The sequence below is a fragment of the Cylas formicarius genome, unplaced genomic scaffold (genome assembly GCF_029955315.1).
Source record: "Cylas formicarius isolate icCylForm1 unplaced genomic scaffold, icCylForm1.1 PGA_scaffold_8__14_contigs__length_24414737, whole genome shotgun sequence".
Classification (NCBI taxonomy): Eukaryota; Metazoa; Arthropoda; class Insecta; order Coleoptera; family Brentidae; genus Cylas; species Cylas formicarius.
This window is the reverse complement of record NW_026844361.1, coordinates 23,060,317-23,076,431: the sequence shown is the minus strand read 5'-3', so window position 1 is coordinate 23,076,431 and position 16,115 is coordinate 23,060,317. Positions and strand designations below refer to the sequence as shown.

General features: G+C 35.9%; 1 protein-coding gene across 1 annotated transcript in view; it reads left to right on the top strand.

Moving 5' to 3' along the window:
- Positions 1–209: 209 nt before the first annotated feature.
- LOC132706103 (uncharacterized) overlaps positions 210–16,115 on the top strand; it is a 39,374-nt gene continuing 23,468 nt past the window's right edge. The window contains exon 1 of the mRNA XM_060677211.1: positions 210–563. Coding sequence (XP_060533194.1) covers positions 221–563 — 343 coding nt within the window. The 5' untranslated portion in view covers positions 210–220. The remainder of the gene's footprint in view (positions 564–16,115) is intronic.

Below are 16,115 nucleotides of genomic sequence, written 5' to 3'. Positions count from 1 at the left end.
TTGACAAATTCTACTACGCAGCTCCTAAACCAGCGCGCCTAAACTTGCCCCCCCCAGTGGCCGGATCACCGACAATTACAGGTCTCGCGCGGGGGACCGCACGACCCCCCTCGCCCCCCGCGAAACGTATCAATTTTCCGAAAGGGGGGACGACGACGACGACCCCCCCGATCGCCCGAAAACACTTAAACGATAGTGTACGTTATCATCCCACTCGGATATGGCGGGATACGCGCGCATCGCGCCGTGTGCAGAAGAGGAAGAGGAGGAGGACGCGCGAAAAGGCCTTATCGTCGTGGGGCCGCAGTCAGTATTGCCCGGAATCCGGAGCCGAACACGCGAAAGATCCGCGCCGAGTGACCCGGAGTCTGAGGCGGACACACCCACTAAATCGCCGGATCGCGTTAAACACGCGACTTCGTTAAACGCGCTGTACACGTCGTTGTCGCCGTCGGGTGGTACCGTCCGTCGATCGGACACCCGCGGGGTTCCTCGCCTCTTGCGGTCCAAAATGTCGATCGTTCGGAAGCTGGTGCTGCACCTCGGATTCTTCTGCCTTCCGAGTAAGTACCGGAGCCGTTCCTCCCCCAAGCCGAGAAAAGAAAATTCGCCCGCATCCTCCTCCGTCGCCGAAATCGACGCTTTGTTTTTCGACTCGTGACCGGCACGCCCCCTTTTACGTCGTCGTCTAGGGACCCGTCGAGTGTTACGGGGCCGAAATTTACAACCCGCGGGGGGACGAGGCGTCGCGTCTGTCCCCCCGCGCGGTTTTTGAAAAAAAATCAACAAAAACAGGAGGAAATTAATCCCGATGAAAAAGGGGGCGTTGTTGTTTTTAATCCAAACATTGTTCGCGGATTCTATGGAGTAATTTAGCTCTTGACTAAACGTACACACGGTGTTTCAGAACAAGACACTGATTCTTAAGGGTGTGAAACATTTTAAGCCCAAAGTTTATATCAAGAAATCGCTTCATGTTTCCAAGGGTGCGAGACTTTATGAGAAGAAGCGTGTGTACAGGAGGTGCAGGTCGTGGTCACCTTCAACAGATATAGATACGTTATTTATTTCTTCATTTAAGACAAAATATCAACAACAATCCGAAGCTGTTTTACACCCAAATATTTTTTTTAGTGACTTTTTAAATTTGCTTTGGTTGGTAATAAGTTTAATAGACTCTTTCAACTCATGCTGTAGAACTCGTAAGGTGGTAATCTAGTAACATGACCGTGAACTTTAGCAGATGTTAAAAGCTTCTGTAAATATTTTCTTACATAAATTGCACTACGCAAAACATATAATGAAATCGCAGTAAGCATCTTTAGCTCCTTCAAGAGGTGTCTACTAGAGAAGGCGCTGTGCATAAGAAAAGGATAGCGCGACCTCTCTATTTACAGAATTTCTCAAATTCCTCAACATGAAACGGTACTTATTCATTTTGTTAGTAACCGATTTGATATGACTCTCCGAAGATAGATTAAAATAAAAGTTTTGGCCCAAGTATTTGACTCTGCTGAAGACAACCACTACTCGAGGTTATAAAAATGCTCCTGTCTATAAGAAAAAAGAACTCGCCTTGTTTTAGTCATATCCAAAGCTAAGCCATTCTCATCACTGAAGGGACTAGATTTTCCTTACACAATCAGACGCGGAACCAGTGATCTGATGAATATCAGAATTTGTCACAACAAAAACGATATCATCTGCTGGCCCAGCATATTCATTGGACTATTGTTTAAGTCATCAATTAATTTTTAAAAAAGGAGCGGCCCACGCCTTTCCCCCGCCTCTTCGAGTCACTCTCTGGTACCGTCCCTCCAAATATAAAAATGGCCAACATAAGGCAGAGCTCTCACTCTACATTTAACAAGTTCCGGCTTTAAGATTTCATGGTTAATCATCTCAAATGAATGTTTATGAGAGCATCCTGTGTGCACCCACCTTTTCGGAAACCGAACTTAGCCTCAAATAAGTAACTGAAGTTACTTAGAAATTCAATAAACTTTTTCGTGACTTTTGGGGAAAAAATGAGAGGAAAGTGCTTTATAAAATTGCCCATCCTTTCGTGATCTTTCGTTTCATATATATTTACGTTACACTTGCCTCTTTCAGAGCTACTTAAAAACCCCCTCCCTAAAGGACTTAGTAATAAAAGAAGCTACAGTCGGTGCTAGCAAATCCAAATTATATCCGGAGTGTCATAAATATTTACATCTATCAAATACTTGTGGGTGTCAGCTGACTGACAGTTGTCACTTGCTCTAACTATTTCAGTGAGAGGATCTATAAAGTATCCATTAAACCTGTTAGATGCGGTGCTAAGGCTAATAATTGGATCATTACATTTATTTTTAAAACTTTTGCATTATCGACAGTTTGTTGAGTATAATTAATAGTAAAATTGAGTAAATGAGAATTTCATTGCTTTTCATTTTTTTCGCTGGAAACCCTTTGTCGGACGATACACAGTTAAGAGATCATCTTTGCTAAGAATTTAACAATGTAATTTGTTTTTGAAAAACGGAGTGGCCTACCACTTTTTATAAAAGTGTTTCCATGACATTGTGGGGACCTACTAAACTTCAATAAACAATAAATAATCTAAAGCGGTTTCAATGAAAATGGGGGAAAAATTTATTTCTTTAATTTCAATAAATAAAAAAAAGCGACTCAATTATATCTTGAGAGAGAACTATTGAAAGTTTAGCATTATTATAATTTTTTATTAATTGAACCGAGGAGGCTTCTACTTGATGAAAATCCATTTATCAAAATAAATAAGAACTAAAAGTTCAGATTTTCACGAAATTATATATTTTGACATGGCAATTGTTTCGACAACACGGTGTCTTTATCAAATGTTTGTTTTGTCAATGTCGTTGATAAAGACACGGTGTTGTCGAAACAATTGTAATGTCAAAATATATAATTTTTTATTGACACTCCCTACAAGCTAGAGTGGTATAAAAAGTAATATTAGTTTTTTTTTACAAAATCGTTACTGACCCTACTCCTTAAACACCGGTTTTTTGAAAAGTTATTTTTTGCGTCTTCTCTCGCATGTATTTAAACCGCATGGAATTTTCCGACCCCTTGAATCTTCTTATTTGATCTTATCTTTTTATTGGATAACTATCCCTTGTATAACTTTTCGCGTAAAATTCGGTGCCGCGCACAGAATGAATATAAGGGGTAGGATCAAAAAGTAAATCCGAATATTTCTTAAATGGAACATTTTGTATATCATTTTTAATTTTGATTTATATATTTTATATTTAGCGATATAGAAAGCAACCTAAACCTAACTATTATTGAGATATTAACTAAAAACGGTGTGTTTCCTTAAATCTTCAATCGTTGTTAATGTATAATTAATATTGTTACAATAGAGTATATTTCGAAGGTAGACTCCATTGTTGCATATATTCTTTTTTTAACTAAAGCCTTTACACATTTTGCATATACATGATCTGATTCTGCTTTATGAATAAATCATCTTGTTATTACATAAGTAAAATATATAAATGCAATAACGAAAACTGTTAATTTTATTTCGCCATTTCATAATTTAAATTTGTGGGTATTTAGAAAAAAAAATGTATTCTGGCATCCTTTACATATTGATTTAGTTGCCATAAAATTAAAAAATATTCTTTGTAGGTAATTTGGTAAATATCAATTTTTTTAGAGAGAAAGTTTTTTTAAAAAGTTAAATTATTATAAATTTTATTTTGATACAACTAAAGTGTGATTCAATAAGGGTTTCCACCTTAAAATAATAACAAAAAAACTCGGAAGAATATAAAAATATACCAACATTTTTATTTGCCATTTTAGATTAGTGTATTACAATTAGGTATGAAAGATTATTGAAATTTCCTATCAATTTTTTACACAATTCAGGTTCTATGCCGACTATTTCGCGTCTAATCTCCTGTTTCAGCTCTGCAATAGTGTTTGGTTTATTTCTATACACTCTTCTATCTAGGGGAGTAAGATCACATGATCGCGGCGGCCAATTGATATCGCCGTTACGTGAGATAATCCGACCAGGAAACTTGCCCCGCAGCAATTGCATCGTTTCTCTGGATGTGTGACAAGTGGCTCCATCCTGTTGGAACCACAAATCTTCAATGTCCATACCTTCCAACTGCTCCCAAAACAAATCAGATTGTTCGGTCGTCCATGACTAATTTTATTTATATTTTGAGGTTAGAAATCTCATATGATAATAAACAAATACAGTGGCGTTTCAACAATATTTCAGATGGTAATGTGGAAACTCTTATTGAATCACCCGTTATTTAAAGAAACTATAGTTCGATCACCAAATAATAATATGCAAATAACAATACATCGATTAACAAATTAATCAAATATAAATGAGCCAGAGAAAGACAATCTCTATTCTAAGTCGTTACGTAGAATCTGTTGGTGAAATATTAACATATTTGACATTGCGTTGCCAACTTTTAAACGACAACGCGGATATTGCTTGTCGATTCCGATCACAGCGCCGCGCGCGGCGCTGAATACATTCATGTCGGACGTACAAAACGTTCCGATATTCTTTCGACATGGCGAACATTGGTTATGTGTCACCTTTTGGGTAGTCCGAGAGGCCTCCCTGCACGGGGAAAGATTTCCGGAAGCGTCGAGATTCGCATACGAAAACGAGGCGACATCAATCATGAAATATATCGCGATTAAAATACAAAATATGAAACGCGGTAAATCATTTCGGGACCGTCAAATCTGCGTGTTGTTCGAGGCCATCGGAAATACGCTCGGACGATCAACAGAGGTTACAGTTTTGGATAATTAAAAATTTAACGATGTCATTACGGAACTCCCAAATTACACGAGGAGGAACAAAGAAAATCGTATTTATTTGACTTAATTACACAACGGTCGGAATGTTATCAGTTATAACGAGTTAACGTTTATTTCGTTAAAAAAAACGTCATACAGGGCGTTTGATGAAATAGGCACAAAACAAAAGGAATTGTAACTGCGAGCCGAAAGTCGTAAAAATTGAATTGTAAAAACTGAAAATTTTTCTTTTTGGTTATTTACCATAATTTTTCTCAATGGATTTTTAAATTTTGAGTAGACTATTTATTATTACTTTTTTAATGTAGTTCCAAAAGTATTTAAGATCATTACATTTTGGTGGCTTATGAATCCATTTGCCGTTAAAACTGGACTTTACATTGAAAAACAGATTTCGGCGGGTTTTCGAAAATTAGGAACGAAACAAGTTTTCTTTTTTAAAAAGTTCATGAAAAAAATCTTCGCTTTTTTGCGAAATATATGAATTCACAAGCGTTTTCCTAAAAAAAATCATAAAAAGGTTCTAAAAATCTTACTATACTCCAGCAATTTTTTAAAAAGTTCGCGAATTTATGACGAGAAGATTGGATCAGGTTGCTAACATTGTTTTTATTTAGTATCTGACTGTTTAATGCTAAAAAAAAATATTTTGGGCAAATTCAAAGTTTTCAGTTAAAAAAAACCTTTCGTTAAGAAATAGGCATTATTTAGAAAATTATGAAGAAAAATCAAATATAAAAATAAAACTTTAACCATTTCTTAACCTAAAAATATGGACAGCTATTAAAAACCACCTTGTTGAAATACAATATATAATTATGTATGTTAATGAAGTACTTTCTTTGGTATATCGAAAATTTGGAAAAAAAAATATTATGAGAAAATGCTGGACATTATTTTTGAGGTTCTGAAATAGTCACCAGAGAGCGCAATTGCTATCTTGAATTTTTAACGTTTTCTGCAAAATTTTCTTATATTAATGACGCTAGGAGTGACGACTGATTTAAAGCTGAGATAAATTCAAAATTAAGTTTAGCCATTCATCAATATTGTTATAGACGAATTAAGATTATTAATTATTGACGTTTTAAGTAGTAAATATAAAACCATAAAACAAATAAAGCATCTGCTTCTTTGAGCTTAAGAAAATCGAGTTTGGACGGGAGGCAATTTGAATTTTAAATTTGAAAAGATATTGAAATGAGGTTTTCACTTGGTTGTTGAGCTATCTAATCAAAAATTCAAATCGTTGCACTCATTTTTTTTTCCGAAAATTCTTTTTTGCCATTATATCCAAACACGCCATCTGGTGACAGGGCACTTAATCGCAATCATCTCACTCATACTATGTTTGATAGTCTAGAAAATGCTCCAGAGAACAACTCCAAGTTCATTAAGCCATTTTGAAGTTATCGAATTGTGTCGCCCACCCCAACTTTAAAACAGTGTTCACTCAAAGTATCATTAACATAAGAAGATTTTGCAAATAACGGGTTTTAAAATTCAAGACCCTCAAAAATAAATTTTCAAGATTTTCTCTTGGTCGATTTAATTAACTTTTTTTTTTTTCAAGTTTTTAGGAACATCCGGTTCTCCAATACATTATATGGAGGGTATTAAAAATAAGAAAACTCGTATAATTATCAAAATTTTAATCAAATTAAATGTCGTAACATTTCAAGTATCACTAGCTACTATGTTATTTTCAATTTCTAAGTCTTTCTGATTTTCCGTTTCATTTTTATTTTTATTGAATTCGTACATATTTTTATTGAATTTTTTAAAATGGTCATTTGTCACATTGAACTCCAAACAATTATTAATTTCTGACTTTGTGTGCAAGGTACCTTTTATTGTGGTCGTAGGAAGTTTATTTCTTAGTTTGGTTTTCATAACATTAATGCTCGAAAACAAACGTTCTACCGTAGCGGTACTGTGCGGCAAACATAGAAGCTTTAAGTTAAAGTCGATAATAGTGGAAACATTGCAGGACCGTCGCCTTTTTTTAATTTGGAAACATTCCACCAAAATTCCTCTACATTAGGCGTATCAGTCTTATCAAAATTTAAATTGGTATTACGCAGATTTCTCCATTCTCTATCTAATTCTGTTATATTTTCTGGACAAATACCTGGGAAATAATACAACATCTCAGAAATTGAAGTTATACGTTTTTGGGTCAAATCATGACCTAAAATCGCTTGTGGGTTCAACATCTGTAAACACTTCAGTGCCAGACGTTCTTTATCATCGAAAGGAAACCTTTGTTTGATTTGGACTAATGCCTCAATGTAAAATTCTTTACATTTCCCGTAAAAATTTGACAATTTATCGTCGTCCGATTCTTGAGTGTCTTTTTTCAATCTAATTAAATTTGGTACCATTCCTCCAACATATGTTTCCATTAACGGTAAATGGATCCGCTCATCATTTACATCAACACTTAATATTTTCTTTTCTTTGGCATCTAATATATCTTTGGTTTTGTTTATCTCTTCTTCTGTCAGTTCTAAATAAACCGGTTCTATAAAGCATTCTAAAATTGTCACATATGCTGTGTAGACCTGATTATATAATGATTACAACTTTGGTTTTTCTGTTTGCATTTCTTTATTCAAATCTGTGAATATTGGTAAAACAAATCGCAAGAATTCCAAGTATAATTCGGTTCTAGGTTCCATGGCTTTTGTTAAAATACTTTGGGCAGAAAGTAGACGATCTGTAAACACTGCTGATTGGAAATATAATTTTATAGCTGGCAGTTGTTCCAACAATCTATTTACAACATCGTTCAACGATAGCCATCTGGTTTGTGCGGCAAATGAATGACATATACATTTCATGATGAAAAGATTAGGTATGTCATTCTTCAAATTAGTCATCATGGAGTTATTCCCACCGAACATGACGTGGGCGCCATCAGACGCAAATCCTAACATATTCCTCTTGTATGGAATTTCTTTCTCATTAAAATATTCGATAGTTTTTTGGTACAAAACTTTAGCTGTGCCGTCGATGATTGGTATCAAAGTTAGAAATTTATCTTCTACTTTATAATTTGTGTTGACTAACCTTGCTATTAAAGCTAAATGCTTGATTGTTGATTTATCAGTGCTCTCATCTACCAGCAATGAAAACTCGTTTTCCCTTAAATTTTTTATCAAGTTTTCTTCAGCGGTTTTTCCTGTCACATTTACTACAATGGCTCTTGCTTTTGTTCGGCTCATAGACATATATTCAGCAGTTTTTGAATCTGGACACACCGATTTTATTAAATTAGTCAGATGTGAGGCAACATTAAATGCAAGGTTATGTTCCGCAATAAAGCATGCTAGTTTAATTTCGCCGGCTTTTGCCATTTGCTGTGGATCTTGTGATTTTGATGTTGATGGGAACAAAGATGTGAGCTTAGGTTGCTTTTGTATTTTTTTACAGTTTGCTAGGTGCTTTGATGAATTTTTATGTCGAATCAATTCTTGAATTCCGCATTTACGATCACAGTCACATGCAGAGCAGTAAAAATAAGTGTTACCCTTCTTACTTTTTACGAGCCATCCACTAAAATTTTCGTCATTGAGCCAAGAGTCAACAAATTTTTGCTCATATCTCATAACTTTCTTCTTTCTTCGTGGGGATTTATCAACATCTGACTCATCACTGCAACTTTGCATATTCGTTAATATTTGCTCAACTCACAACGTCACATAATAAAAAAGAATCTAATCAGATAAGGAATGAACTAGATAATGACGTATAAATTATTGATTTATATCGACAAAGCAGTTACGGGGATTCTCCAGTAAAAATAAAAAAAGCGAACCATAGAGAATGTCGGTAAAATATTGCCGGAACGACCTACCACTAACGCCATCTATTAAAATATCATCTGACCATTACTTTCGGTGCGATAGTAGCAGGTTTACCTGAAGCTGACTTAGTGTACAGACAAATAAAATAGATGAAGCTAGCATTTTGCATAAAAACTGTAGAAAACTGTAGATTTCGAGGCTCAAACTAAAAACTGAGAGAATCTCCTAAATACTGTAGATCTACAGTTAAAACTGTAGAGTTGGCAACACTGGCTCCAGTGTGCAACTGCGCTGACACGTCGCCGCGCATGCGCACCTTAAACAAAAAGTGTAGTAACATGCGGGTTGAATTTCGGTGGGGTACGGGTAGGTATCCGTTAAAAATCGCAAATATCCAGTTAACGTGCGCGACAGACCAAATTGGAAATTTTCCGCCTGCTTGGAATTGAAAATATCTGCCGCGCGGGGGGCGGATGCGGCGAGGGGCGGGGTGGCGAAATCGCGCGGATCCGTCGCGAAAAATCGCCGGGTAAACTTTGCCTAACAAGGCGGAGGTTAATGCGTGCTGATCAGACGAGTGACACGATGATAAATTCGAAGAAGGTACCGCGGGGCCGTTTTCCATTATCTTCTTCGCTGGGTTTCTCAATTTTACAGGTAATTTAACAGGCAGTTTAACCGGGAGAGAGAGAGAGACAAAGTTCGCCGTTTATTTTATTGGAATCGCTCGCGATGCTGATTATACGCCGAGCCTCCTCGATAACGTCAATATCGCCTGCTGGGGGTGGATTATTTGGGGTCCCCGCCACTTTGTTTTCTAACAAACGGATCGCTGCTTTGCAATGGATGCCCGGGCATTCTTTCCCCTCTGTTGGATGACCTGCTGCCCAAAATGTCTATACTTCTATTGCCTAGGGTACGAAGATGCTCTACCGTTTGTTGTACCAGTACTAGTACTCTATCCGAGAGAAGCCAAGAGGCTGGTGTTCAGCTCTTTAATGTGCCAATGAGTGAGTGTTTACAGGACTGAAGCCATTGGTAGTAAATAGGAAAGGTGGCACTTTTCCAAGGAAGTAATGTGTGTAACAGACACATTTGCACGAAAAGTTACTTGCAAGTCGCACATTCAAATGACCACAGTTATAAATAAATATATTAAACTCACTTTTTCTATGGCCTATGCAGTGGTTATCGAGCCACGAATACGCCCAATGTACCGCTGCACAGTACATCTATTAAGTTGAGACGTATAATGAAGAGTCCAAATGTCCTCTGAATATACCAGCGGAAGAACGCAAAAAATATAATGGCGAACCATTGGAATCTGGGATTGCAGGGCATGATTGGTCTAAGGACAACATAAAACGGTCCCCTGTTGTTCACAGGAAAACTAAGAAGAAGAAACGTAAATTTAAAAATCTGTCTTCATTGCAAATATTAACAACGTTTTCAGCAACACACGATTAGCAAACACTAACAAAGCGCGACATTGCTGGCGCCCTTAATGATGACGAAGAGTGATGAATATGTCCGAAAGGTTGTGTGATAAGAAAATAGAATTATTTTTAGAATAGAATTGCATAAAATTTAATTCCCTATTTCAGATAGTACAAATATACGGATATATAATAATATAATATAATAAAAATTTTAAAAGAATATTTGAGGATCCCTCGTATAACATCAGATCTGACCCTCTAATAATAATCAACAACTCCGGCGAGGGTATAAAAAACGGTCTGCTAAGAAGTCGACCGTGATTTCATTGCGGTAATTTAGTGCACGCATTCGTGTTAATTAGTGGAAATTTTAGGGTAAATGAGTCGTAATTACACTTAATTAGTGGTAGTACAGTGGTAATCACCGGTCATTAGTATAATTATAGTGGTAACACTATGGTGGTAAGTCTTTCAAAATAATCAATTCTGGAGATACTAAGTATCTGGAACTTGAGTTCTGCGGAAATTAAAAGTATATGTTAAGTATTATATAATATATTTAATTTTCTATGGTCCTTTATAACTTATAACCTTTAATAATATAGAATTACACTCGCTTACTTAGAGTAGCAATCCGCACTCAAGCAAACGGTATTTAATATTATAATAAATGGGTAGGAACAGTTTGTTGGGATGAAAACAGAATTTAAACGGTTATACGCGGTAAAACCTCTGAATCAACTCGTTGCCGACTGACACTCGCGTCAGAACTGACAGCGCTCAGGGCCTACGATGGTCCTTCCAGGTGGGCCTACTATGCGTGTTCGTTACAATAGCTATTATTAATAATCAAATTGATGACAATTTTATAGTTAAAATAGCTTTATGCTTAATATTTCGATACCTATAGAAACATGGTATATCATTTAACTTTATGCGTATAGGAACGGAAAACCTAATATGCAGAGTCTCCCTTATATCTAAATTAGGTAAACGACCCAATTTGCACAACGGTGCTACGTCTCGTTCACCCTAAATGTCTAGCCAAAGAATTATTTATTTTTTGGACTACATTATCAAAAATGAAAAGTAATATTAAAATGCAATAAATTTGCCAAATAAGGTTTTTAATATCACATTTCAGGATGAGCTAGATTTTTTAAATTTGCATGAACATTTGTTTAGGTTGCTTGTTTATCATATCCCGTAAGTTTTAAAATTTTATAACTTTCAAAGGGCGGGTATTGAAAAAAAGATATGATGTGATTAAGTAGATGGATAAAGGGACATCCAGGCCCCCCATAACCTCACTTTTTGGCCTCCCGGCCACGGGCTTTACTTGCCTTTTATGAATTTGAACTTCGATATTATTTTTCCTTATTGAACAGAAGCAAGATCATTGCAATGGTAATGACAGTGATTATTAGTAAATATTGGTAACAATTTAAGTGGTGTTTGGATCGTAATTCTGAAGGTTATTATAGAAGTACTAATTTAATGTACACTATTTAAATCCACCCAGTTAGAAGTTCAGCTAGACTACAGAATAATAGAGTTATTTTTTGTTAGTATTCTCTTAAATTTTATGTAAATTAACTAATTTCCACGTTTCATCGAGAACTGTTAGGAAGTCACCAGTATTTCACCTAATAAAGACAAGAAACAGTTTGCAATTATTTTACTATAAGTAAAAGCCTGACTGGTGCGACAAGCATAATATCACATTCATTATGAAGATGTTAGTATAATTAATTAGTCATTAATAATAATTAATAAGGTTAGATAAATAACAAATATATAGACAATAATATACACCGAATACGTATTAAAATGTATCACCAGAAATAAAATCCTTAATATAAGCAAGGCGTACCAATTTATTTTTAAGAGTGTATTTATCCAACAAGGCGTTACCCCTAATACCATATGAACAAAGCTTATCCACTAAAATATCAACATCGACCAAGACAAATGCTCTTTGTAGATCAAACAAAACGCGTGCTGTTTGCTGCCGTTCTTCTAACTTACCAAGAATATGCTTATATAAAGATGGAATAACATCCTGCGTTGATCGCTTTTTTCGAAAACCAAATGCCGGGCCGGAAAAAAGGGTTCGACTTTCCAAAAAATTTGAAAGTCTTGAAAATTTGTGAAAAAACAGATATTAATGCACATTTTTGCAAAAAAGAATAATTAGTGAGATATTACATCTACTGATTTGATTGATTTCTAATTACGACCAAATTAATCAGTAAAAACAATTATTAAATGACAAACATATTCACGAGGAAAGAAAAAACAGAAGTTAACAACCACAGTTAATAACTAGACTGTAGTATTTTGGATACAGCGCCATCATACCGTCGCCCGGGTAACTATATTTTTTGTTTCCACTTTCACCCCCGCCAGCGAGAGTGAGGTAACGGATACTTTACTTCGTAAAGGTGGTTTATACGGTCGGGGCGATAGGATAACGCATTTCTACCGATTGTTTTTATTTGTTACTGTTAGGAAGGTGGCTCGCGATTTTTCCCAGATGAAAAAGAACCGGGACCCGCGATTCCTTATTGCACGACGACCCGCGAATGCTAAATGTACTCCCCCGCCGAAATACACCTCGCAGTCCCGCCCAGAGATAATGTTATTCAAAAGGTAGCTTTAACAGAAACCGTTATTAAAATTTAACAAAGGCGTGTACCGCCATCGGATCGCGGCGCGGCGCCTGGCACAAAAGACATCAGAAACGGATCCCTATTTAAATTTGTTTCCCCGCGACGATATTGCGCGACCGAATTTGAATATTTCGGAATTTTTTTATTCGGACGCCGCCGCCACCTAATCCGGCGCTAACGAGGCAAAGAAAGAACGCGTCGCGCCGCGCCGCTGCCACTCGGGGGCTAATTTTTTTTTGTTTCCTCGAAATAGCAACGAAAATAACGTCGAGATCGACACCGAATCCGACTCTGCCGATTCCGACACCAGAGAGGCGACAGTGCCCAACCTAATTTTCTACGCACATGACAGGAGATGTCAGGTATAAACGTCAAAAAAACTCGCACCAGCTCGTTAATTTATTTGTCTGAGAGCGTATCTCACGTTGTTGAAATATGTTTATTAGTTAAAGAGTTTTTCTTCCTTTTTCATTGTGATCTTGCTGAACTCGCTGAGCAGCGTGTAGGCGTCAATTTACTATTTGGAGAGTTCTTTCTTCCGCCATTTTTATGATGGCGTCGAAATCTTTTTTGTTAGATGCTTTTCACTCTATATCTGAAACAAACGTGGTGGGAAGTGCCCCAACATTTCCAAAAATAAATGTCTTAATTGCTGACGCGATCAATCCGTGGTATCCTGAGCATTGCTCTAAGAATCCACATTTCACATGCTTCAATTCTATTTGGAAATTTTGCTCACATTGACCGGCCACGTTTCTGCGTCATATTACATGAAGTCGTAAATCGAAAGCCACTTCTCTCCGGATCAGATACTTGTAAAATACTTCGCAAATGCGGTCCGCGCCATACCGACTACCGGCATACCGATTTTGACTGCGTGGTCACTGCCACTGTTGCTTGATAAGGTGTATTTAAGTTGATCATCCACAAAAAGTTTTCTTGGACATGATATGGTCGCTAACATTAATTTCGTTTTGCTGTGATTTATAACGAGGCCATATTGCTTTCCTATTTGGTTTATGGATTTAATCGACCCAAAAAGGATCGCATTGAGACCATAGGAGACGATTTCTATTTGAAAAATATTTTGGACATTACGACGTTGCCGCATCTCACTGCATTTTTTTAATGGAATGCCTATATATTATTATCAAATTCTAAAATTTTCTATGTAATATACACTATAACCCTCGCGATCTACTTTGAAGATAAAAATAGCTTTTTTAGAAAATTAAATAATTACCTATCTTTCAACCGTTTTCGATAAAAAACTGATTTTTTTTTACGACTTGTTAATAGGTTGCTGTTGTGCGCATTTTGCAAAATATGTAAATGTAAATTAAGCGAGAATTTGAAATAGAGCTCTCCCTATTTTATTGCGGAATTAAAAAGAACCATTTTCCTTTTGATCTAAAGGTACTTAATATTTTATAACTATTTTTAACCGTTCTGGAGTTAAAAGAAATGCAAACCATGCCGATATATTTTGACAATTGAATTAGACAAGATTTGTCAGCCCAAATATTTGTAGTGTCATTAATTAGCATTTTATTTGTCTATAAAATTGGCTTTATTAACGTGTAGCTAAGAACAATTCTAGTTATAGCATTTGTGTATTGACGTAGGAGAACTCCAAAGCGGTATGATAATTTCAGATCCAGGATGAATCGTTGATTCTATTGCCAGAATAAAATAAGTTGTATAAGTTTGTTAAACACCCTGTCCGCGACAACTTATTTTATGTTATAATTTCACACACCATCTAATTTTTTACGCAAAATGTTCTAAAATAGAATTTCTTCAAGATACAGATTCGAGTGATGTCGCTGAAATTTTCAAATGAAAAATAAACACATATATTCTTCATAGTCCATATACGTCGAATAGGCTATCAAATAGGCTATGAGTATTAGTCCATCATCTTTCCCTAAAGATACTAATGGGTAAGTACATAATTTTAGAATAATATCGTTTATTTAATATATCTAAATATTCTAGTGAAAACTGATGATCATACTACAATAATGATATAAAAACAAATTAAATAGAAAAATTAAAATTTTCCTTATTTTTATTTGAATACATAATAATACATTTTTGAATATTTGAGAACATTTTGAATACGAAATGTTTATTTAATTAGATCAAAATGAATAAATAAGTAGATACCTTCTATAAAAGAAATTTCTCCTAGCTTATCATCCTGTGTATGGGTTGCCAAACAAATTTCTCTTAGTATACAACGGATATAAATCCCAAATGAAACGATGAAAATCACGGAATCCCCCCTCCCCAAACCGCTTTCAAAAGTGCCTATGCTAATTGTCGCCTCTCGTTTCATTGGAGCTCTCTGGTAACGGCGACATCGACAGCCAATCCGACCCTGTCGAGCGCGACTTCGGCCCGTTCAACGTGAATTAACCACATTGGCCGTTTTTACGGCGCATGTTAATCGGTCAGTTAAGCCGCGGCAGATGAATCGAGAATGTAAATACAACGCTGTTTTAATTCGTACGCGCATTTGATTTTGCGAACCAAACGCGTCCTCTATGCATGCCACTCCGAATTTATAAACTTTTACATCCGCAGCGAAAAGTAATATGGAAGTTATGGATTTCGTAGTAAAATAAAAACGCCCTGTCTAATATCTAATATCCAATATGTTACAATGACCGTTGACCTATATCTAATACTATTTTTGCCGATGAATATACAGGGTATTTAATGGTCGAAGGAAGGACACAAATTCAAACCTCAAAAAATAATTGGTTAGTTCGGGACAAACATTGCTAACGACATAGTCCATTACTAAGCAACAAATGCCATTATTAATTAGCCATTAGCTTAATCAATCCAATTACAAAAGAATGTGCTCCGCAAAAGGTTCTTGCTTATAAAAAAAACACTATTTCCACAGAAGGATACTTTAAAAAGTTCACACACTACATCAACTACAAAAACTTCATGGTTTATTTGCAACAAAAGGCATGTCAACAAAAATGTATCCATCGTTGTCGACCTCTAATGGCGGTATTTTAAAGCTCGGTATCGAGGAGTTGCTCTTCACAAAGTAGATGGCGCGGCAAGTATCCTTTTAAATCATAATAAAATTAAACTGTTCTTAACTAGCACTTTAACAGGAGTTTTTAACTTAACAGCGTGTATTAATGCTCTGTTATACACTTAAATTGTATATTTTTAAATAGATCCTTTATTTCTATTCGCAAACAGCAAACAGTCAGATGCCCGATAACTTTACTAATTAGATTAAATGATGTCATTGAAATAACATCCCTCATATCGCTTCGAGATTAACATTCGGATCACAATGCACAAAACCCTAACCAATAAAGCAAATCTAA